Source organism: Tachysurus vachellii, chromosome 17, assembly GCF_030014155.1.
Source record: "Tachysurus vachellii isolate PV-2020 chromosome 17, HZAU_Pvac_v1, whole genome shotgun sequence".
In the NCBI taxonomy this organism is placed as follows: domain Eukaryota; kingdom Metazoa; phylum Chordata; class Actinopteri; order Siluriformes; family Bagridae; genus Tachysurus; species Tachysurus vachellii.
In genome coordinates this window covers 11,150,901-11,173,390 of record NC_083476.1, presented here as the reverse complement: position 1 = coordinate 11,173,390, position 22,490 = coordinate 11,150,901, and the positions used below count along the sequence as shown (strand labels likewise).

Sequence of the window (22,490 nt, the reverse complement as noted above, 5' to 3'; positions counted from 1 at the left end):
AAAACAGTCTCCTGAAAAAAATGACAGGAACTGGTGGCATTTTGCCAAGAAAAATGGGCATATATACCAAATGAAAGAATTAAGGACCTCATGCACAACTATTACAAAAGACTGCATGCCATCGTTGATGCTAAAGAGGCAATACAAGATATTAAGAACTAGAGGTATGAAAACTATTGAACAGGGATTATTTTCTTTTTTTGTTAATTTGTTATGCTTTGTATTATTGTTCCTTTCTGTTATGCCTTACATATTAAGATATGTAAGAAATACAATAAGAAACAAAAGAAATAAAATAAATTTGTTTTGCCTTCTCACTCATGTTTTCCTGGTATATACAAATGGTACACATTCTCCCAAGGTAGGCAAACTTTAAAGCACAACTATATGTGTGTATATATATTATACATTGCCTTGCAAAAGTATTTATACCCACTGAACCTTTTCACATTTTGTCATGTTGCAAACAAAAACGTATTGTATTGGGATTTTATGTGATAGACCAACACAAAGTGGCATATAATAGTGAAGTGGAAAGAAAATGATAAATGTCCAAAATTGATTACAAATAATTATCTGAAAAGTGTGGCATGCATTTGTATTCAGCCCCCAAGTCAATACTTTGTAGAACCAACTTTTGCTGCAAGTACAGCTGCAAGTCTTGTGTGGTATGTCTACAAGCTTTGCACATCTAAAGTGAGAAATTTTTGCCCATTATTCTTTACAAAATAGCTCAGGCTCGGCCTGATTGGGAAAAAAACTGTCTGTGATCAGTGATTTCGAAGGATTTAGGTCTGGACTTTCTGGACAGTCTAAAGTCTTTTGCAGACTCAAACAGGTTTTTATCTGATTGCCCTGTTTTTGGCTCCATCCATCTTCCTATCTGACCAGCTTCACTATCCCTGCTGAAGAAAAACATCCCCATACCATGATGCTGCCACCATTATGTTTCACAGTAGGGATGGTGTATTCAGGTTGATGTGCTGTGTTAGGTTTTTGACCACACATAGTGTTGTGCATTTAGGTGAAAAAATTAAATCTTGTTCACATCTGACCAGAGCACCTTCTTCCACGTTTGCAAACTGCAAATTCTTATGGCTTTCATTCAACAATGGCTTTCTTCTTGCCACTCTTCCATTAAGGCCAGATGTGTAGAGTGCATGACTAATAGTTCTGTGTACAGATTCTCCCACCTGAGCTGTGGATCTCCAGAGTTACCATTGGCTGCTTCTCTGATTAATCCTCTCCTTGCCCAGTCTGTCAAATTAGCTGGACAGCCATGTTTTGGTAGGTTTGCAGTTGTGCCATACTCTTTCCATTTTCGGATGATGGATTGTACCGTGCTCCATAAAATGTTCAAGGCTTGGGATATTTATTTATTACCTAACCTTGCTTAAACCTTCTCCACAACTTTATACCTGACCTGTCTGGTGTGTTCCTTGGTCTTCATGATGCTGTTTGCTCATAATGTTCTCTATTAAACCTCCAAAGGCTTCACAGAAAATCAGTATTTATTCTGAGATTAAAATACACACAGGTGGACATATACATATACTAATAAAGTGACTTCTGAAGGCAGTTGTTTCCACTGGAGTAAAGGGGGCTGAATACAAATGGACACCACACTTTTCAGATATTTATTTGAAAGAAATGTATTGTTTTCCTTCCACTTCACAATTATGTGCCACTTTGTGTTGCTCGATCACATCAAATCCCAATAAAAGACATTTTTGTTTGTGGTTGTAACATGACAATGTGGAAAAGTACAGTGGGTATGAATACTTTTACAAGGCACAGTATATCTTATTATATATAATTTTACAAGCCACCAAGAGGGTCATACCTTTTGACATTTGTTACAAACTTGCTAAGCAGAGCCACAGAACAGAAAACCACAAGTAAAGTAGCGCAACAAGAAGAGGCATTTCAGTTGTATCCTGGGTACATACTGCTCTGGGTTTTAAAAGACAAAGCTTTGGACTTACAAGTGCACTTTAGGAGAAATTAGCTTATGCTTGCTACTTTTAGACGTCAGAATTATTGTATGTAAACAAATTAGCAGGTTCCTTATAAATGTAAAAGTTCACTACTCAAACCACAAGATTTTACAAATACAAATCCACGTAGATAAAGTATACCATTAGAAAAAGGCATCAGCCCTTAAAGTGGTAAACAGAAATCAGCTATGATTTGCACTATTTATACAGCTCAGAAAATAAAACAGGTCATGTAATTTCAGTCAATAAGAAATCTGCTTGGCTTCCAATGGTTTAGCTCAGTCTTGTTTGGTGTTGGATAACGATATGCAAAATGTTTTATAGTTAATCCATTTTAATCTCCAAATCCCACCTCAGTACATTTTTGGCACTACTTATTTGGAGTAATGCTGTATAGTAGGTCAGGAGTCAAATATCCCTCAGGAGTAGGTCCAGATTTTGGCACAGCTACAATAGAAGCTGCTGCGCTGCTTGTCTTCAAAAGAAGGCTATCTTTCCAGCCGACTTCATCCACCATGGTGTATTCTGGAGGAGTCAGCATAGTGAGGATAGGAAAAGCAGAGACGATGTGTGTCACCTCTGGTTTTGCACTGGTGTTCTGACACGATTGTGGAGTACTGTTGCTTTCTGAGCCAGGGTCTACAGTGAATGAGCTTGGCTGACTGACACTGTAACCTCTTTCATTGAGGGTCACCATAAAGCAGGGCATTTTCTCTTTATATTTGGTAGCATTATCTTGAATACTGCAGTCATCAGTCATGTTCTGCTCTGGGCACAACACTGTCTCACCAAACGGCATGACTTCAGCTACTTGAGAGTAAATGGAATTCTGCCATGCAGGCTCCTGAGCAGGAGAAACCACAGGTTGCATATTAGCAGGAGGGATCAAAGTGTGAAAGCCATCTTGGGCACTGACTGAGGGGTGTTGAGCATCATGGTGATCATGATCAGACAGATCAGGATCGCAGCAGCTGGCCCGTCCTGAGTCATCATCCTGGAACACGTTGGATGTCGGAGGGGAGTCAGAGACATGGGATTCGCTGAAGAGGAGTGGTGTGTCCAAGTCTTCCATCGTTTCGGTCGGTTCGTCAATGTCCACCTGTATGAACTCCACCCATGGGTCGTTACTGTACAGCTCTGGACGCAGGTCTGGGTGAGCACCCAGGACAGAGGTGAACTCAGTTATCTGACCCTTCTATGAAGACAAAAAGTGAAAATATCTCAGATTCTTAACCTGATTTATGAGACAACTAGCATGGTATATTCAATAGTATATTGGTATGATAAAGCAATCTGAAGTACATATAATACCCTCCATTATTATAATGACAACCATAGTAATGGCAATGCTTTTCATATTTATATCTCAGGGAAACAGGACATGATTTAAGGCAATGCCGGAGTTTCTAGAGATTGAGGGCAAATAAAAAAGAGAAGAATGACAATTTGGCTGCATTTATTCAAAATATTTCTTAGGGGGTTCAGTCATTTTTGTATGAATAAAAACAGTATTCTTAGATGTATATGAAGATTTTTTTTTATTGAGAATGTTTTATTAGAAAAAAGATCAACAGTTTCTCCTATAGTGGAAATTTATTCATTCATTAATTTTCTACTGCTTATCCGAACTATCTCGGGTCACGGAGAGCCTGTGCCTATCTCAGGCATCATTGGGCATCAAGGCAGGATACACCCTGGACAGAGTGCCAACCCATCGCAGGGCACACACACACTCATTCACTCACGCAATCACACACTACGGACAATTGTCCAGAGATGCCGGAGTACCCAGAGGAAACCCCCGAGGCACGGGGAGAACATGCAAACTCCACACACACAAGGTGGAGGCGGGAATCGAACCCCCAACCCTGGAGGTGTGGGGCAAATGTGCTAACCACTAAGCCACCGTGCTCCCCACAGTGTAAATTTATTTTTAATTAATTTTTTTTTTTTTTGCAATCATTTTAAGGATGCCAAAAATTCTGAAGGGTGAATTGTACAAGGCATTTCCTACTCCCTCACAGTGAGAGGCTCTGTGTCCTGTCATGGAACACAATTTCAAATTGAGATATTCATATTTACAGTTATGTTCTATAGATTTCTAATACATTTCCACCCCCTAGTTTGTATACCATACCTGTAGGAGGACTGGATCAATTCCTTTAATTTTTGGTCCAGGAACAGGTGGTAGCAGAATCACCATTAGCCTGAAACAACAGTTTTAATATTTAAAACGCAGGATTGAACTTTTCATGCCAATAAATGCTAATAACACATCATACTAGTGAGCACTTAAAGCACTAGATGAACCCGAGTGCCACTTTATGGCCAAACAATCATTCTGTGGTTAACACTGACAAAGTCCCTTACTTCTGTTTACGTGACACCACAATCAGGATCAGCATGATTCCAATAGCAGTAGCCATAAGTATAAACACTGCAGATATGGGGACTCTTGGGCCTAAAAACAAAACCAGATTCCTTTCACTGTAATAATCCCTGAATGGAATGTCATGTAATTACATGCTTAGCAATAAGTCTAGCCTCATTTCACCTTTGTTGGAAACAAGTATGAAGATGGAGTCACCAAAATTCCCATAGGTGTAGCCCCTCATTTTGGACCTCACCCTAACTTCATACTCTGTGTTTGTGCGAAGGCCGTAGATGTTTGCCTGCATGTCCTTGCCATTTTCAATCTGGATAAACAACAACAAATAAAGCCAGTGTTAAGTAAAATTACATTTGTTTTGTTTTATTGAGTACAATAATGTTAATCCTAATCAATTTCAGGAAATCATACAAACATGACATATGACTATCAAGAAATCCATAATCTTAACAACCGTATGCACCAATTGTCTTCCACATGGAAAATAGAGTTGTATATTAAACTTGAGTGCCTTTTAAATTTTAGAACCTTTTTTCAAAAAGACAAATGAAGTGATGGGTATATGAATGTTTAGACGCAAAATTTACACAATGAAGGCTATTATCTAAAGTTATTTTTTAATCGACATTAGGCTCATAGCTCTACTGGAAAATATTACGGAGTACAGATTATTGGACAACGTCTTGGCTGATTTTAGGTAAGGGGTAAAATGTACGTGATAATGGGATGATTAGGGATGGGTAATACCACTACAATACAAAACAGTAGTGCTGCATTAAACCAAAGAACCTGAGGCTATCATGAGGCTATATTCTGCTGTTATAGCCCCAACTTACTATAGACTTCCTGTCAGCCCCATCCAGTCTGGTCATTCTCTTTTGCTCTCTCTCTCAATGCGTTTCGGCCTGTAGATCATCTACACACACCATGTTTTTTTGCTTTTCCACACCATTCTGTGTAAACCCTAGAGACTGTTGTGCTTGAAAATCCCATAAGCCCATCCCATTTGGTACCAACAACCGTGACACGGTTAAAGTCACAAAGATCACATTTTTTCCCAGTCTGTTTTGATGTTTTATGTGAACATTAACTGAAGCTGTTCTCCAGTATCTGCATAATTTTTGCATTATGCTGCTTCCAAATGATTGGCTGATTAAATAACTGAAGAAATCTGCACATGTTCCTAATAAAGTGGATAGGGAGTATAGTTCATTATAAGAGTACATTTAGACTCACAGATTTCCACTGCTCACAGCCTGTCTCTCTGTACTGGGTCTCATACCAAAGCGTCATCCATCCAATCTTCACATTGTCTGCTGCCGAAGGGGGCATGTCCCAGTTCACCATCACGTCGCAGAACAGTCCAGTTGGGCCCACACTCAACAAAGTCCAGTTCAGCACTTCAGGTGGGTCTGGAAATACTACAAAGACAAAAAAAAGTTGTAACTGTTTGTAACAACCAATCATAAGCTCAGTCATGTAGAAATTGTATCATGTTCACGGAAGCTGCCAAATGTTGTCTCTGCATTAAGTATGCTGAGGGTTTTTTGTGTTGAGGTGATAAAGTGGTTAATGCAATTCACTCACTGTAACCCCAGAAAGACTTACCAGTCCTAGCTAGTATTAGCTAACTATCGTCTAGCTTGCCTGCTATATTAGATTTATTATTAGTAATAATGCAGCTGAAATAAGGTTTGTTTAATAATTAGGAGGTTGTGGCTTTATAGGCAGAAATTCAGGAGACTAATATCACAATTAAAGTAGAACATAGAGTATTTACCTTTTGTGCATGGGATGAATGTCCAATGAATGTCCCATGCATACATAAGCATATTTTCACTGTTGCTATGTTGTTATTGCTAATATCGCAATGGATTTTATTTCTCCAACTTTATAAGCTCTGCTGTGGCCAAAGCATTCCAGAGACATTATGTCCTAAAAGCAGCCACCAAATGTGAACACACCACACTTGCGTTCAGATACTGTGATTACTTTTATTGTCTTTCTTCTTGCAATATTTTACAGATCCTACCAAACCTACATTTACAAGCCTGACTTACCAATTGCTTCCACTGAAAAGAACATTTCATCGTAAACAATGTTGGTTCGTGAGCGCAGCTGGATGAAATAATGTGACCAGATAACTGTGTGCTTGGCATCAAAGTAGCACTCATTTTCCACTGTCGTGCTGTAGTTTGGACACTCCTGCCATTTGCCATCACTCTTCGGTTCCCTGCAGGACAGAAATGAGGGATGTTAAACATGGGCTTTAAACCTGTTCTTTAAAACATTTGAAACTTTTAAGCATTAAACTTGTGGTTTAATCCTTGATGAATCCTTGATTAATCCTTTAATGAACAAATCATAAAAATAAATATAGTACAAGATTGTCAGTACTTCAGCATGTAGAACAGTTTCAGGTCGCCCGGCTCCGTCAGATTCCAGAAAGTTCCAACATCCCAGTGGCATCGGAACGTTATGAGTTCACGGGAATAGCAGCCAATAATACGAGGCGGAGTTTTGTTCTGAGCTGGAAAGTAAACAGTTTGGGTTTATTTCATAGTCAGAGAGATATGAAGATTTTGTCACTGATTGACTACATACGTTAAGGCTCAATTTCATTCATTCATTCATTCATTCATTCATCTTCTACCGCTTATCCGAACTACCTCGGGTCACGGGGAGCCTGTGCCTATCTCAGGCATCATCGGGCATCAAGGCAGGATACACCCTGGACGGAGTGCCAACCCATCACAGGGCACACACACACTCTCATTCACTCACGCAATCACACACTAGGGACAATTTTCCAGAGATGCCAATCAACCTACCATGCATGTCTTTGGACCGAGGGAGGAAACCGGAGTACCCGGAGGAAACCCCCGAGGCACGGGGAGAACATGCAAACTCCACACACACAAGGCGGAGGCGGGAATCGAACCCCGACCCTGGAGGTGTGAGGCGAACGTGCTAACCACTAAGCCACCGTGCCCCCCAGGCTCAATTTCATTTGGTTAAAAATTAAGCAGAGACCATGAGTTCTAGTTTAGCTTTTCTGAAAGAAGAGCATTAGTGAGGTTGGGCAGTAATGTTTAGTGAGGAGGCCTGGAGCACAATCTGTGTTCCAGTTCATCAGGTCAGGGCTCTGTGCAGGACACTCGAGTTCTTCCACATTGACCTTGACACACTAGTCTTCTGTGGTCTTAAATGCTGGAACAAGTTTGGACTCAATATCAATGAAGAAAAATCTTTATGCTACAGTATACTAAGACATTCTAGAGAATTGTGTGATTTTTCATATTGTTTTGGGAAATCCACATATGGATGCGAGAGTCAGGTGTCCACATACGTTTGGCTGTATTGTATACCCGTGTCTATTTACCAGTCGACTGCCTTACTATGTCTCTCTAATTGTCTGCCCCCTTGCCCATCTGTTTCTGTCTACTCAGTTAGATACGTAACATAATAGGACATGAAATAAATTTCTGTTTTTCATCATAGCAAGATTAAAAATGGGTTATGAGATGGGATTTTTTCAGAAGATTTGTCAAAATAATAAATTAATCACAATAGAGCTGAATTATTGTTCTTTATATACCTATTCAATTTCCTCATTTTTAATTTGCTCAACTTATATTTATAGCTTTATATATTATCCTGTGCATTAAAATAATTTGCTGATGCTTGCTTATCAATAATACTGGCAAACAAATAATGCTGATTAAAAAATTCAGTTTTGCTTTAATTCCGTATGACCATGTGAAAAAAATGAATTGCCTTACTAAATGAACAGAAGCATCATGCAAATCGCTGCTGTTAAACATGTTTTATAATCCATGAAATAAAGGACTTGAAGTAGAGTGTATCCATGCCCAGCCTATTTGTAGACATGTTGACACACTCATCATGGTGTTCTCAGAAAGCAGTAGCTCTCCTGTGCCCTTATTTCCACTGCAGGAGTGACAGGATGCAACATAAATCACATCTGAATCACAGCCCCAGAAGACAGCGGATGGCTTTTTCCTGGAAGTGCTGGCTAGTGTTTTTTACATGTAAAAATGGTGGGGTGTCAGCATGGAGCTTCTGCCAAAGCTTGCACAATCCCTCTGTACCCTGAGCTTTAAATGTGAAGTATAACTCAAACAAATAATACTGTTTGGCAGATTTAGATCAGATTTTTTTTTTATATAAGCCTATAGTTAAACTCAAACAGAGAATAGTGAAATAGTTTATAGACACCTTCATATGGAAGGTAGATCCTTTTAAAGCTTCCATATAGGAGTTTGGATCATTGTGAGTGATGTGGAGAAAGAGAGCATGCTGGAACAGTGCCATTTTTGGCAGAGCCAAAGTACTAATATCCTGTTTATTCAAAGATCTGAAGTTCTTAGTTTGTTCTACAGAAGGCAAATCAAGCATGACGCAATCTCACTCACATGCACACACACACAGAAGCATTATTATTGCCACACGTTACTAGCACGCTTTTTTTCCCCTCATATCCCAGTTTTGGAGCTTGACGTCAGAGCACAGGGTCAGCCATGATACAGAACCTCTGGGGCGGAGAGAGTTAAGGGTCTTGCTTAACAGCGGCAGATTGATGCCCAATCTTCCACAGCATTAAGCACCTGAGCCACCCCTTAATGTGACGCCAATAAAATTTTAAGCAATAATTCAAATAAATGCTTAAACATGTATGAAAATAATTATTTTCTTAAGTATAAATTCTTACTCTTTAAAACCTTTAAACCAACATTTTAGAAGTATGTTAAAGAGGTACAATAATAAAAGGCTTTCTCCAGTATTCACCCAGGCATGTAATGTATGCTTTTTAAAACAATTTGTTTTTTATTATTTGAATTAAAAGGGGGGGCACGGTGGCTTAGTGGTTAGCACGTTCGCCTCACACCTCCAGGGTCGGGGTTCGATTCCCGCCTCCACCTTGTGTGTGTGGAGTTTGCATGTTCTCCCCGTGCCTCGGGGGTTTCCTCCGGGTACTCCGGTTTCCTCCCCCGGTCCAAAGACATGCATGGTAGGTTGATTGGCATCTCTGGAAAATTGTCCGTAGTGTGTGATTGTGTGAGTGAATGAGAGTGTGTGTGTGTGTGTGTGTGTGTGTGTGTGTGTGTGCCCTGCGATGGGTTGGCACTCCGTCCAGGGTGTATCCTGCCTTGATGCCCGATGACAAATGAGATAGGCACAGGCTCCCCGTGACCCGAGGTAGCTCGGATAAGCGGTAGAAGATGAATGAATGAATGAATGAATGAATTAAAAGGGATAGTTGTACTTAATTTAAGCAAGCCCCTGCAGAATTAGTGACCCAGGACTACCATGACCCAGGGCAAACCCTGCCATTAGGGCGTTGGTGTACTCTCAGTGTCCAGTCGCAAGTCCAAATAAATTGGCAAGGGTTGCATCCCTCAGGAAGGGAATCCAGAGTAAATTTTAGTGTCAGATTTTTAGAAGTTGTAATTCAATATGCTAATTTTTTATTTTTTTTTTTGCATGCATACATTACATGTTTTAATGCAATTTGGTGCTTTTTTAATTTGGAGATTTTTGAATGAGCAAAAGCATTTTTTTACTATTTCTTTGTTATTGTTTTTTGTTTGTTTGCATGCTAGTACTTGATTTCACCAAGAATATGTATTGTCTGCTCTTATCAGCATTAACCATTTAATCTTATTAAGCTACACTACATTACTGGTACATTTACCACAGTGCTGTTGAATTTTCACACCTGTTTTGACAGAATGTGTTGATTAATTATCTAAATCAGCACAGAACATTTTCTCTACATACGGTAATTCTGTCTTAAATCACTAGTTTATACGAATGTTTTGGTTCCAATATGCTTTCATTTATATACTAACAGCTCATTTATAAAAACTTGTATGATGGACACGTAATGACTTCTAATAATAATGATTAAATGTTGTTATTTAGCAAAGAGAAAGTACAAAGTGATTGTTTGATATAGTGATGTTTTCTTCAATGAGATGTTAAGCTTATTTAACATTGTTGGAAGGAGCCTCCAGTGTCAGGGCTTTGTAACAGATATTTAAGCTTCTTTTTTATCTTAACATCAAGATAGAATGTAGGCCACCATCTTTAATCCAGAGGTGACCAATTGTATCCTAAAAGGGCTGGTGTTGATGCAGGTTTTTTATTTCATCCAAGCAAAATCCACACCCGATGAAATGAATTAAAAACATATCTAATGAAAGCAAATGTCAGCTGACAAAACAGGTGGAATCAGATGTGGCTCCTGCTCGTTTTGGATGAAAACCTGCACACACACCAGCCCTTTAAGGATAGTATCGGCCACCCTTGCCTCAGTATCGTAACTGCTATAATATATATAGCAACATGCCTAAAACTGCTAATGGCCTCCAATTTTCACTCACACAAAAATATTCAAGATGCTTGGTTCTTATATAGATTTTTTTAAAATCATGGGTAATTTTTTAAATTATAGGTTATTTTTTAAAGACTGTATCTGAGATTAACATCTTAGTAAAATGAATGTCTAATTCACACTTAAAATGAACTTACCACAAAATATCTGAACAAGATCAACAACTAAGGAGAAAGAGCATTTATCAAGGCTACAAGTGTGCCATTTATCAAAACCAACAATGTGAAGATTACATTTCTGAGATGAATGTTTTCACCAAGTCACCTTGAAGAAATCTATTATGGTTAAATAAAATGGGGGAAAGTCCTGGACTAGACTGAAAACTTGCTATATTTAGCATCAAGAACACATGTATTTTGTCTCATTTTCAAGTTAGAATTAAACTTGTTTGGTGGAAGATGTCAAGGAAATACACAACAATCCACCCTTAAGTTAGGCTTACATGTAATATAATGTACCAATTAGCTGGTAACAGTTACCTCAGGAGATTGCAAACAATGCAAGAGATTCATTTTAAATTATTATCTGGATATCTATAAAGCCAGTTTGTCTAATGCCCAAAAATACTTAAAGTAGAGGTTAAAAAATGAACACTTAGTCCTAATAGACTAAAAGATTCTGTCTTAAAGATATACCTCGTTGTCCTTTTTATATCCCATATACTGTACTGTATGGACTGCAAGATTTTCTGTCCTGTCCTACTTTGATCCTTGGACCAAATAATCCTATATTTAGTATGCACCGATACCAACTATTAGTTATACTAATTTATTAACACAAATAAAGTGGGTTAAAGTATACTTCACATTTTACACAACATTAGTGAATTACGCCTTGTGGGGTACTTGAAGTGTAAGCGTCATTGCAGCAGCTCAACAGAGTGGCCTTGTGAGGGGGAAAGTGAATTCCTATAGAGTGCTTTTGCTTTCAGTGGGAGGAGGGATTCTTTGGTTGGTTCTCACTATCACTATTCACTGTTCTTTTGGTATTCAAAGGAGCTTACTGATCAAAACATCCTGTTTCTGGTGCAGTTTCACACTTTTGTAGTCCAAATGAGCCGGACGCTTCCATGATTGAACTTATATACAGGAATATACTGATGGACAACGCAATACAAACGTCAGGATTACAATACAATGAAATATGTTCTGAGCTCAATGTTTGATTCATACTTTTGAATAATGGATCTTAAAGAATCACATAACTAGACATACAAACTGTCTGTCTTGCCAAGGTCTGAGCTTAGTAAACCAAAACAAATTCCAACGTCACAGCCATAATGCTGGAATCATCCATAAGAATTGTAAAAATCAAGACTTTACCTTGCGTTAAGGCTTGTAGATCTTCTGTTGCAACGGCAGCAACAATGAAGATGCAGATGAAAAAGTAGCGATGGATCCCCATGGCACTTCCTACAGACAGTAGATAATAACTCAGACTTTTGCAAATGCATTATATACATAATACATTTTCCTAATATGGAAAAGGTCTCAATTATTTTTGTTCAAGTTTTATATAACAAGGTATTCAGCAAAGATAGAAAGGAGTCAGAGAGCAATTGGGAAATCATGACAATAAAAAGCGTATAAGGATATCACTGACTAAGGTAATCATATTATATTACATTTTCTGGCCCAACTAATTTTCAAACAATTTCCAAACTTAGATTTTGTGTACTAATGCCAGCCATAACAGGCAGTACAATGAGCTAAAAGGTTACCCTGTGTTAAAAATGCTGTTCTTTTGCAGCTTGTTGTAAATACAAAAAAGTATAGGGACTAGATATTTTAAAGGCTTAAAGCATAAATTGAGACAGGATCCATAGAGCTTTTAAAATTCTGTAATACTCAGACTATTTAATCAACAGCATATACACACCCCGTGCAAAATCTTTAGCCAGGTGTGGAAAAATGCTATAAAATAAGAATGCTTAAGACTCTTAAACAGCTGTTTCAGTTAATGAGTGTGTTGCAACCTACATATAAATTTGACAACCATTACCACCTGCTTGGTATAATTGATTGTACAACTGATTCTGATCCTACAAAATCACTGACTTTGGTACAAAGGTACAAAGTCTGCAAGTGAACGAATTGCTGGTTTAAAGCCAAAGGGTAGTCACACCAAATATTGATTTGATTTAGCCTTTTCTCCTGTTAGCTCTCTTTGCACTTTGATAAAAATAAACAATATATATTTTTAAGGTTTAAGTAAAACAGTACTGTATTGATGTATAGATGTATATTCCTGTTTGTTCCATTCACGTGTATTGGATGTTAGGAAGGGACACACAGCGTGACACAGTAATTATGTGAACTCTGTACCAGATGTTGCTAGGAAATGTGGAGGGGTTTGTTTAAAGAAAAGTTAATTTAGCAGTTGGACAGAGTTCACAGCAAAGACGACAAAGAACATGTACAATAGAAATAAACAACTAAAGACAATATAAACTTACAAAAGCTTAAATAAATATACATGCTCTCAATCAGAAAGGAAGCTTCCCTATGTGGAAAGGTGAACTGTAAAATTAAAGACGTTGGAGATTTCAAATCCTATCATATCCACAAAGAAAACCTGTGTTTTTTGGGGATTCTTATCATATTCTGTATACTTAGGATGTACCAGTAAGAAATCTTAAGGGGCAAATCTGATTTGTTTGCTCAGACTTGCTCACAATCCATCATTGGTCTTTAAACTTCCTGCTGTGCAATATTCAGATGACCTTGCAATTTTACAAAAAAAAAAAAAAAAAAAAAAAAAGCAAATTTATCAGAATTGGTCCAAGATCCTTTGTGTCATGACATCGCAACACATATTCTCCCAAAAACCCTCTTCAAATCAAGTGCTTTGAACATGAGTACAGCTGTCATAGAAAGTAATTACACTTTTCACTGGTAAGGGTTTAAAAGAAATATCCTGCACTAGCCATTTCACAAATTGAAGTAATTTTACACAAAAAAAAACCCCATTGCAAATTCATTCAGACTTTAAGATATAGAGACAGATGACTTTGAAGTCACATGGAGGGATGTGTTAAATGAATATCAAGCCATGCACCAATCCCCAACCCTCTAATGTCCTAGAACATTTCTAGCCACCTCTAATGGTGTTAATAGGATCATTAACTGAACATGACCATAAGTAAACAAGTCAGCATGAAAGAGAACACTGCTTTAAATAAGAGCCCTGAGCTGTGTAGAGAGCTTGTGAAATGTTTTCTGTCCTCTCCTGCTACTGGAAAGTCAATTCTTAGAAACGGCATCTCACAGTTGCAGCTATTGCCTCTGAACAAATAAGGAGCAGCGTTTCAGACACACCCACGGTGAAGGAGGCTTAGAGCTATTTTCTACAGTTTGAACACAAACCAAGAATAATATCTCATGAAGAAGGCTAGATACAGTACCATGTCCAAATCAACTCCAAGTTAATTTACAATTAACATCTGCACTACATTACACTACATTTATTTTTTGCATAAATAAAAAACTGTGCTTGATGAATGCTGTACTGACAAAAAATCAAAGCCTGCCAAGAAAAGCTAAAAACATTGTGAGCATTGACTATAGATTCGCATTCTGAAATATCTTTCCAGCACACAAATCTCAGAATTAAATTAAATTACTGTTCAGTTTATGATTATTAATTTACTTCACAAGTTTAGGATCATTGCATTATAAATCCCATTAAAAGCTTTACCAGCAGCTACGTTATGCATCATGTATATTGGCTTGAAAAGAAACCTAGAAATCCACATAGTCTCTTTAATCAAAATGCAAAAGCAAATTAAATAAATAAAGATAAATATTATTGCATGACTACAATACTTGACATACTACACACATACTACTCTGTGTAGATGTATGCATGTCAGTGACTCCATAAATAGGTTGAACCTCCAACTTCTTTAAATGTGCTAGCAACTAATTATTATTAACTATATTTATTATTTAATTATTAACACTTCTCCAAATGCCAGATTTCCATGAAACTTCAAAATCATTCTGGTTCTGTCATTTAAATGCTGAAGCAGAAGCCAACTACACTTGGGGCAATACTGCACCTTAGGAGCTGCTGTACATATTATGCTATAAGTACTTAACTCATATTAAGTACTTAACTCAAGTTCTATGTGCATATTCCCAGAACTCTGTAAATGAAAATAAAATGGCAACAAACCAACAAACAAATATTCCCCATCTGCTCCCAGTATGTAACCTTGTAACCATGTAACCGTCATGTTTCTGTGTATTGGGCAATAACCTAAAGCAGTGTGTTTACCCTACAGAAGGTTAGGTTAACTTTTGATATAACTAACAACAGAAAAAAAAACAGGGTTCCTGGGAAAAGAGACTTTTGTTGTTTCTATGCTTAATTCACCTAATGTAGAGATCATGATAGTGAGGGTTTATTAATGTGGGAAATAATGACATATGTAAAAAAAAAAAATAAAAAAAATTTCTGGTTAACAGTATATACACACATACTACACACACATTACACAACACTACACACACACACACACAACACACACTGTTTTTTATTTCCTTATTTTTAGGAATGTCCACATTTTTTTTTTAAATACCATGTTTACAAAGTACTACTTCAATATAAAACTCACCGTTACTGTAGTACTTGAGTGACACCGTTACAGAGTGATTAAGCCTTCAAACACAACAGGGGCAGGTTTCACAATTCCCAGGGAATTGTGTGAAATCCAGTCACCAGGAGCAGCATGTAACCCACTTGAACAGAGTAAGTATCGGATTCCTTGTCAAATTTCCGCGAGCTTGTAAATCTACATTAGATTCCGCGTTTTTCTCCCTTTCATCACGAATCCGTTTGGTTTTCCTGCGATCGCCTCAATGCTGAGACTCTCTGGATAAATACAAGGTAAATACACACAGTACAACTGGATCAGACGGCGTGTAAAGTTTTTCCAACCTTCTCCCATGAGATACAGCTGAGACGTGTTTTCGTGTTCGTGTCCTAAACGAGGCGGTGACTCCGCCCTCAGCCCTCAAGCCCTCGCCTGCTTTCTAGTAATGCACTTAGAAAATCGTGCTTGTACTCAGTCATTAATACGAACAGACTTCAGTAATGAAGTCTGTTCGTATTAATGACTGAGTACAAGCACGATTTTCTAAGTGCATTACCTGGACCATAAACATTTCACAAACAGACAAAACACCCTTGATGAAAAACCAAAATAAATAATCAAGTATTCTGTCTTTGATGTGACTTTTTCATGATTATTTCAAACATGAAAAACTTTACTTTGCATTCATTTTAAATACATAAGAAGGACCTGGGATCAGGAAAAACCTCTACATTTCTTAGTCACATTGAGAAGAATCTTTGTTAAAGTAAATATTTCCTCAATTGTATAGCATAATGTAGATCCAGTCTTTACAGGATGCCAATACTTTTGTGTTATAAGTTGTGGTACAAGATATAACCCACTGTTCACTGTGTTGTCACAGATCTGATGTGATCTTTAACCACTGAATATACTGTACCATATGAATAAAACAAACAAATGACCTGCTTTACTGTTCTCTTATCTTAAACTATACACGGGTATAATTAAGTACTCTGAACCGGTCTGTGATTTTACTCCACCTCAGGCCACAAACACACGAAATTGCCTTTAGTGCACGTTGTGTCTTGAATAGCAGCAGCTAGAAATTACTTTCAATTAAGTAATACATTTGCTTTATATAACCATGTTTAGCTTTCCTCAAGGGAGTAACTCAGGGCTAATATTAAGTGTAAAATGGCACCTATTTTTATTTTATTGCATTATCATTTATTCCCCAAAGAAGTCAATGTATGTAGTTACATTTTGCCTCATATTACCTGACCATAATCTGACCTGAAACCACTAGTTATGCATTTTATTTGTTTTGGGGATGCTTTTGGTGTTCTATCAAAGCATGCTTTATTTTATTTACAGTAATTACTTATTAATTGCAGTATGCATCAGCTATCTGTTCTACAGTTTTCTTGCTATATATAGCTCATGGTTTCAAGAAAATTATTAATCTCAATATGTACCATCCTGTACACTACTATATGGCCAAAGGTATGTGGACACCAGACCATCACACCCATGTGTGTGTCTTCCACAAACTGTTACCACACAATTTTAAGCACACAATTGTGCTGGATGACCTATTGTATATACTATATAAGGGACCAGCCCAAACATGTTCCAGCATGACAATGCCCTTTTGCACAAAGAGATTTCTATGTAGAAATGGTGTGCCAAATTTAGACCCCTGACTTCAACCGCCCTGAACATGTTTGGGATGAACTGCATCACTGAATGTACCTTAGGCCTTCATTAATAATCTTGTAACTGAATAAACAAATTATCATGGCCATGCTCCAACATCTAGTCAAAAGGCTTCCCAGTAGAGCAGAGGTTACTATAACAGCACAGGGAGACTAAATCTGGACTGGATTTTCAAAAGCACATATAAGTGTTATAGGAAACTGTCCACCATATAATCTACCAGTTGATGTATGTAAAAAACTTTCCAGCACTTGATTTTACAAATCTCACTCTAAAACCAGGCACAGACCAATTTCAAGGTTGATAGCACTGTTACTGTACCTAGTTACCTAGACATAAACAGATTAATGTCAGTACTATTATTATTGACAATGTACATAATGTCACAAAGTGGCAGATAACAAGCTAGTACATTAGCAACAACGTGGGTCTTATTCAGAATTACATTTGGATTGAACTACACAGCAATGTGGGACAAAACTAATTGTGGAAGTCTTTTCAAACAGAGAAACATGCTTCATTGAGTAGGTGCTTTGCGCTTATTCATATATGTATATGTGTTTGTGTAGTTACATCACAATCATGAATTCATGGGAACTGTACAGAATGGTACTGAATGAAGATCACAAAGATGTTACTGATTTTCATAAAAAGCACTTTAGTCGTTTGTACTCAAAAACTGTCTTTACTGATCTTAAGCCTCACCTTCAGTAAATCTCCCCATCTTATTTTCAGTCAACACAATGTTAATGTAATGTATTTAATATAGGAAAGGAAGATTTGTGGATTAAGTAGGTATTTTTCTCAGAAAGTAAATTAATCTCAATATAACATTACAGGAAAATGTCTCAAATTCTCTCATAAGAAAGATAAAATATTACAACGTTTCTATTAATCACGTATATGGCAGTAAGAGAACAGCAGTTTTTTCAGCTGCCTTTTTAACTTATTTTCAGTGACCTTCTAAAGTCATTGTCATTATTGTTTTTAAGTTTCAGGGATCAGGGCCTAATAAAGAACATATGTATTTTTTTTTTTTTTTTGACAAACTGTAATCAAAGTACCATCTATTATGTCATAAAATAGTCTATTATCTGTGTGACTTCTGTTTGAACAAAATTAACTTGTTAAAATGTAGCATTGTATTTAATATTCTATTTAATGTGTAATTTATACCTTTAGTCACACCTTTTTTTTTATATGAGTATAGATCAACTATTGAATCTCAGTCTGTCTAATAGACAGTCCTCCAAGAACAGAACAGAACAGATGATGTTCAGTATTATAACCCACTGTTTTCTGAGCTCTTTACATCTGCTCATTCATGCATTTTATCTAATCAGCTTCAATTTATGTTCACATCAAACATGAGAAAGGACTTTAACCATGGTAAGATTGTTGGTGCCAGATGGGCTGTTTGAGGATTTCAGAAACAGATGATCTCCTGGGAGATCTAAAGTTTACACAGAATGGTGCAAAAAAAAAAACAACAAAAAAAAAAATAAAAAAAAACAAAAACAAAAACAAGAAGAATAAAAAAATCCAGTGAGTGGCAGTGCTAAGGGTGGAAATGCTTTTAGCATTAGAGGTCTGGGGAAAGTGGACAGTAACCCAAACAACCTCTCTTTACATCCAAGCTGACCAGAAAAGCATCTCATCATGAAAACACCTTGAAACAGATGGGCTGCAACCGTGGAAGACCACATTGGGTTACACTCTTTTCAGCCAAGAACAGAAGTGTGAGCAGTCTTGGAAAGTGACATGGAGATCTTTAACCGATCTTCAACTGTCCAGTTTTGATGAGCCCGCCCCCAGTGTAGTTTCAGATTCCTGTTCTTGGCTGACAGCATTGAAACCTGATGTGATCTTCTGCTTCTGTGGCTCGTCTGCCTCATGGTTATATGTGTTGTGTATTTAAGGAAAATAAAACAATATAAGATTTAAATAAACTCCAGATAACTTGAGAACAATTATGGTAGTATAACATAAATAATTATCCTGATTTCAATTGTTGTTTTGTTTACCATTTACAATGCACCAAGTCTCTACCATATCTGTACAAACATTCTACACAAAATCCCAAATGAATGATATGCAGTATACATGGGATAAATAAAGAACTCTAGTTTGGAGTAGAATCCAGGCATTTTCATAAACAAAGGGAATTTTTCTAAAAGCCAGTGTCATTTGTCCTGAACATGATATATTGAGTGTCTTTCAGGTCAGATGCAGTTCTTAGAAGCATATCCGTGGCAGTTCAAGCCAGAGTAGCTGCTATCTGTGTGATAAGGGAAGTGATGTGTGACTTTTGGATTGATTTGGTTATGTGGCTGGTTTTAATCATGATCTTTATTTTCCAAATACGAATAGAAGCATATTTAGAGTCAAACAAAATATCTGACTGCAAATGTTACATTTTTAAAGATAGAAGACAATCATTTTATGCTAATCTGAATGCTCAGTAAACAACTAGATATGTTTCATGTGAACTCCTGAACTAAAGTCAGAGCATGGACCCACTGTTCAAACAGAAACATTGTTTGCACAAGCGAACATTATGTCTATGCTTACACGTCAGGCTTTTAACAAGAACCTTTCAAAAACTTTAAAGAAAATGACATGTCATTCATCTATTATAGCATTGTATCTGCCATTATTAGCAAATTACTATTAATCTATTTTACCATGTGTTTACAATTATAAAGCAAATTAATCTTTTAGTTTATTCTTAAAGCAACGAGAGCTTACTATTCAGACTGACCTCTCTGAATATGTGCATTGTTTTGTGGATTTGTGTCATGTGTCTGTGTGTTCTGTAGGAATGCAGCAGCTGCTGGTTCTCCACCTCCCCTTCTAGAAGAACGTGTTTCTACAGACGGCAGATAGATGTCTGCAATGACAGAAAATTCCATATGACTCTATTTTGCTGCTAGAAGGTATGCAAATATATAGGGGAAAAGTTACGCGCATACACACACACACACACACACACACACACACACACACACATACATATGTAAATACCATCAGCCTAAAAACTTTTTATTGCATATATATATATATATATATATATATATATATATGTATATATATATATATATATATATATATATATATATATATATATATATATATATATATATATATATATATATATATATATATACATATATATATATATATATATATATATATATATATATATATATATATATATATAAATGGACACTTGTATTCTTAACTAGGGGAAGTTTATCTTTGCTTGTTGTAAAGAAGTAAAGAAGGAAAACAGAGACTAAGTAGGAAGCACATGGGAAGAACATACCAAAAAACACCACACAATATAGAATTATTAAATCACTAGTACACAGTAATACACATTAATTGAGAGTGGAAGTGTATCATAGTATCATTTCACACAACACTATAGGCTAAAATTAATTTCCATTAAATTATTTTACTTTTGATTTTTTAAATCAAATCACTGCAAAATAAATCACTGCATTATAAAATACACAAAGGAACTGTAACATTTCCACCTTATGCAACTGACCTCATATTTATAAAGTCATATGATTGGACTTATTCCAATCTGATAAGCTACTGTTTTTGCTGTAATTTCCTCTACCGCTGTTCCCACACAAAACACACATGTTGCGTCTATTTCCATCTTTCTATTCTAGGCTTATATCTGAGGAGCGTACTAGAGAATCTCGTCACTAGTCTGCTGAAAATAGGAGTGAATTTTCACATCTCACAGCCTCCAGTAACAATGCAGCATGAGCAATGTGTCTCTATTATTTTAATGATGGAGTAAACATTGTGTTATTACAACACAGATTCAGCATGGCTTCCTGTCCAATCATGTTGGACAATGTGAGAGGGAAATCACTCGGCCTGCTCTGAGCACAGGAAAATGGGACCTGGAAAAGTAGAGGAGTAGAGGACTGATATAGAGTTAATTTTCGAGATTAAGGTCGAATTTAATGTTGTTTACTTTGAAACAAATTTCAATAAGTGAAAATGCAATGATTTTTTTTTGTATAGCACTTTTAACAATGGACATTACATTAATGCAGCTTTATAAAAACAAAATAAAAATTATAACGTTTAAAAAAATTAAATTTGAAACATCTATCCCTAATGAGCAAGTCATATCTGACGGTGGCAAGGAAAAACTCTCTGAGATGATATGAGGAAGAAACCTTGAGAGGAACCAGACTCAGAAGGGAACCTCATCCTCATTTGGGTGACACTGGACAGTATACATTATAAATGTAAATAATGTCCTTTCTACAACAGTTTGTAATCTAGTGGATTTATGCAGTCAAGAGCTCCTGAGGAACTTAATTTCTGAGTTCATTATAGACTTTATATACACATTATAAACACTAATTCCTTCAAATGTTCACTGATGAAGACCTGAGAACAAATCTGCAAAGGCAGATCACAGACTGCGTGATAGTCTCCAAGTAGTTTTATCCACAGCAGTCCCATGGGCTAATGGGCCGTCCATGTAGATCTATTTGGGATGCAAGACTCCAGCCAGGGGTTGGGCATCAGGATGGATCAGGTATTATAACAGTATAATTATTTTTCTTCTTATTAATGTTATTATTATTCTATATCTTTGTATATAATGTTACACACACACACACACACACACACACACACACACACACACACACACACACACACATATATATATATATATATATGTGTGTGTGTGTGTGTGTGTGTGTGTGTGTGTGTGTGTGTGTGTGTGTGTGTGTGTGTAAAACATTATATACAAAGATATAGAATAATAATAACATTAATAAGAAGAAAAATAATTATACTGTTATATGTGTGTATGTATAATAATTATACTGTTATATGTGTGTATGTATGTATAACTTTAGTGATAACAGTAACTAGCATGTTTTGCAGATATTCCATGATATAGATGGTTAGGCACAGGTTTTGCATAAATAAATATGCATATTGCATAAAATAAATTCTGCATAGAATGTCCTTCCTGATGCAACACTGAGCATGCACTGGTTTTGCAACCCACAGTGACTGGGTTGGTTCCCTGTCCAGAAACCGATCCTATTTTTGGCAGTGAGAGCATACGAGCCTTATCAGCTAAACTACTATGAACAGGTAAAAAGTTCAAAATACAAAAGAAAAAAATTATTAATTATTATTAAATTGTTATATAAGGTTTAAGAGTAATAAAACATTACAACATGATCTGCTGTGATAGGAAAATGGTCAAAATGATTTCATAAGTGTAGACTTATAAAATATCTACCAAAATTATACATAGATAGCTTAGACAGCTCCATAAAACATCTATTAATTTAATAACTCCCATTTACACAAGTTCAGAAAATCCTTTTTATTACA

At 36.6% G+C, this 22,490-nt stretch overlaps 1 protein-coding gene across 1 annotated transcript; it reads right to left on the bottom strand.

Annotated features, from left to right (window-relative positions):
• Window positions 1-1,619: 1,619 nt before the first annotated feature.
• Window positions 1,620-15,772, bottom strand: ghrb (growth hormone receptor b). Its single transcript, XM_060890384.1, has 9 exons — window positions 15,423-15,772; window positions 12,127-12,216; window positions 6,784-6,916; window positions 6,447-6,619; window positions 5,623-5,807; window positions 4,552-4,693; window positions 4,368-4,458; window positions 4,135-4,204; window positions 1,620-3,192 (listed from the first exon to the last, which is right to left on the bottom strand). The coding sequence occupies exons 2-9, from the start codon at window positions 12,206-12,208 to the stop codon at window positions 2,368-2,370; spliced, it is 1,701 nt and encodes a 566-aa protein (XP_060746367.1). The 5' UTR covers window positions 12,209-12,216; window positions 15,423-15,772; the 3' UTR covers window positions 1,620-2,367.
• Between the last annotated feature and the right edge of the window lie 6,718 nt (window positions 15,773-22,490).

Coding starts and splice junctions, on each gene's coding strand:
- ghrb (XM_060890384.1), bottom strand. CDS start 12,208: ATGGGGATCCATCGCTACTTTTTCATCTGCATCTTCATTGTTGCTGCC. Junction 6,917..12,126: donor TCTACAAGCCTTAACGCAAG/GTAAAGTCTTGA, acceptor TTTACTTTCCAG/CTCAGAACAAAACTCCGCCT. Junction 4,205..4,367: donor GTGGTGTCACGTAAACAGAA/GTAAGGGACTTT, acceptor CTGTTGTTTCAG/GCTAATGGTGATTCTGCTAC.